The sequence below is a fragment of the Vicia villosa genome, linkage group LG6 (assembly GCF_029867415.1).
Source record: "Vicia villosa cultivar HV-30 ecotype Madison, WI linkage group LG6, Vvil1.0, whole genome shotgun sequence".
NCBI classification, from domain to species: Eukaryota; Viridiplantae; Streptophyta; class Magnoliopsida; order Fabales; family Fabaceae; genus Vicia; species Vicia villosa.
The window spans coordinates 101,992,202-101,994,885 of NC_081185.1; the positions used below are offsets into that span (position 1 = coordinate 101,992,202).

At 37.5% G+C, this 2,684-nt stretch overlaps 1 protein-coding gene across 1 annotated transcript; it reads right to left on the reverse strand.

Moving 5' to 3' along the window:
- Positions 1–291: 291 nt before the first annotated feature.
- LOC131611975 (uncharacterized) lies at positions 292–2,191 on the reverse strand. The gene is made up of 3 exons (XM_058883793.1): positions 1,757–2,191; positions 730–1,674; positions 292–632 (listed from the first exon to the last, which is right to left on the reverse strand). The coding sequence occupies exons 1-3, from the start codon at positions 2,168–2,170 to the stop codon at positions 408–410; spliced, it is 1,584 nt and encodes a 527-aa protein (XP_058739776.1). The 5' UTR covers positions 2,171–2,191; the 3' UTR covers positions 292–407.
- Between the last annotated feature and the right edge of the window lie 493 nt (positions 2,192–2,684).

A 2,684-nucleotide genomic window follows, 5' to 3' on the forward strand; every position in this document is an offset into this window, starting at 1 on the left:
ATTGGTACAAAACAATAACAAAATGCCATTCAGTCAAACTGAAATACATAAATGTTAACATTCAGAATTACATAACTGAGTTCAAAACAGAAAGTGTACCAAAGTGTACCAAAGTGCCATTACAAAACAGAATTACAAAACACAACTGAGTTCAAACTGTTACAAAGTGCCATTACAAAACAGAATTACAAAACACAACATAACAAAGTGCAGCTTCATGTCTTCTTAGATGGAGACTTGTTCTTGGAATTGTTCTTAGATGGAGACTTTTACAAAACATAACATATAACAAAATGCCACTGAGTTCAAACTATTACAAAACATAACATAACATAACAAATAGCAACTTCATGTCTTCTTAGAACCATTACAAACAGTACCAAAACACAACATAATAAAGTGCAACATCATTTCTTCTTAGAGCCAACTTTCTTGTTCTTTGTCTTGTTCTTGGATGGAGACTTGTTGGTAGGACTTGGATTCAATATCTGTGATGCCTGAGTTGTTAGGTCAGCTTCAACTGATGCCACCATTGCTTCAATTGTTGCATCAATTTCCCCCTCAAAGTAATCCTCTACTGTCTCAGTGTCACCCACATTTCTTGATGAAGCAGCTTTCCTTGGTGCCTTTCTCTGTGACACAACAATTAGAGAAGCAAACTAAATCAATAAGAAGCAGACAAACTAAATCAGCAAACAAAATCAATGAATAGCAAACAAAATTACACACCTTTCTCTTTAAAGCTGCAGGATTTTGAACTTCAGCTTTACATTTCCTGGAGTTATGTCCATTGTTGTCACATCTGGTGCACCTATAATTAACACCTGGCCTTCTCATTCTAGATCCATTTTCATCATGCTCTCTAATCCTAAGCTTTTTGGGTCTACCTGGACCTTTCTTGTATGAAGGTGGAAGCATATCCTCATTATCAACAGTAGGCCACATATCCATGCCATTAGTGGGACTCACACTATATGAGTAACATTTAGTGTATGTTTCCCTACTATAGCAATTATCCACAAATGATTCTGGATCCAAGTTTTGATAACTCATGGCAGCTATGGCATGCCTACATGGAATGCCCACAAGTTCCCAAAAACAACATGTGCATGTTTTTTTACCTAAATCTACAATGAATTGGTGCCCATCAAATGTGTGGTTAACCTGCCATATCAAGTCTTGACACCAAGTAGGAATCCAATTACCACTCATTACAATTTCTTTGTCCATTCTTTTCCTAGGCATAGGCATAATCTTATGTTTCCACTTATCTAACTTAGTCAAACTAACTGCAACCCTATTCATAAGATAATTCCTAATCCATTCACACATAGTGATAATTGGTTTATCCCTAGCCTGCAGTATGGTACTATTAAAAGACTCACTAAGATTATTCATCAGAACATCACATTTTGGATAATAGCTAAATGCATGCTTACACCATAGTTTGGTTGGAACACCTACTAGCCATTCCCAAGCCTTTGGATCAAGTTGCCTTAACTCTTGCATCTTCTTCTCCCAGGCTTGTAGATAGGTTGCTTTTGCTGCTCCCATCATCAGATCCCTAATTGCACTGCCTCCCCCAAATTTCTTTTTGAAATTGGCATACAAATGCCTTAGACACACTCTATGCTCTATAGACTCAAACATTTCTTCAAAAACAGCCACAAGTCCCTATGACAATCAGCAACCAACTTAAGTTTACAAAAAACATGACAAGATAAAACAAATATACATTGAACAAGAACAATCATACCTTTTGTTGGTCAGATATGAAAACATATCTTCTTTGTTGTCCAATGTCTTCCATCAGAAGCTGCAAGAACCATCTCCAGCTTTCCTTTGTCTCTGTCTCCACAACACCAAAGGCTAGAGGAAAGTATTGATCATTTGGATCTCTAGCCACAGCAATAAGCAACTGGCCACCATACTGGGTCTTCAAATGGCAGCCATCTACACCAATAAATGGTCTGCATCCATGGAGGAACCCCTTCTTGCAACCATCAAAGCAAAAATAGAAACTACCAAACCTTGGTGGTAGTGTAGGAACTGGCCTTTCCACAGATATCTTTACAGTATTTCCATCATTTTGCTTCTTAAGTTCTGCAGCATAATTGTATAACATGGAATATTGCTTAGAACAATCTCCTTCAATTATTTTTTCAGCCATGTGTTTAGCTCTCCATGCCCTTCCCTTGGAAATCCCAACAGAATATTTGCTCCTAAGTTCTGCCATCAGATCTGATACTTTAACCTTGCCACTTTGATGCCTCTTCTCTACCACAACTTTAGACACCCACTTAGAATTTGCTGACTTGTTATTTAATACCCTAGAACAAGTATGGGTCCCCACCCAAGTTTTTAATTGAAAAGTGTGTTTGTCACCAACTTTACTACAAAGGGCTGTAAATCCACATTTACCCCTACATTCTACCCTAACTCTAGTGCTTTCATTTTTCACAAACCGAATCTCTCTACCATTTAAAACAGACCATTCCCTTATTGCATCTTTAAATTCAACAAGAGAATTAAACTCCATACCTAGTTTGAACTCATAGTCTTTGTTGAGTAAGTCTCCTCTAAACTTCTCATACTTGGGCATCTTCTCATTGTCACTAACATCTGGATCAGAACTACCAAGCTCTTCACTCTCATAATCAACATCATGCTCTACAGCCTTTGAT

Excerpts from the sequence above, each read along its gene's own strand:
- LOC131611975 (XM_058883793.1), bottom strand. The coding sequence starts at position 2,170 with ATGGCTGAAAAAATAATTGAAGGAGATTGTTCTAAGCAATATTCCATG. Across the intron at positions 1,675-1,756 it reads TCATATCTGACCAACAAAAG|GGACTTGTGGCTGTTTTTGA; the intron begins GTATGATTGTTC and ends TGATTGTCATAG. Across the intron at positions 633-729 it reads CTGCAGCTTTAAAGAGAAAG|AGAAAGGCACCAAGGAAAGC; the intron begins GTGTGTAATTTT and ends GTTGTGTCACAG.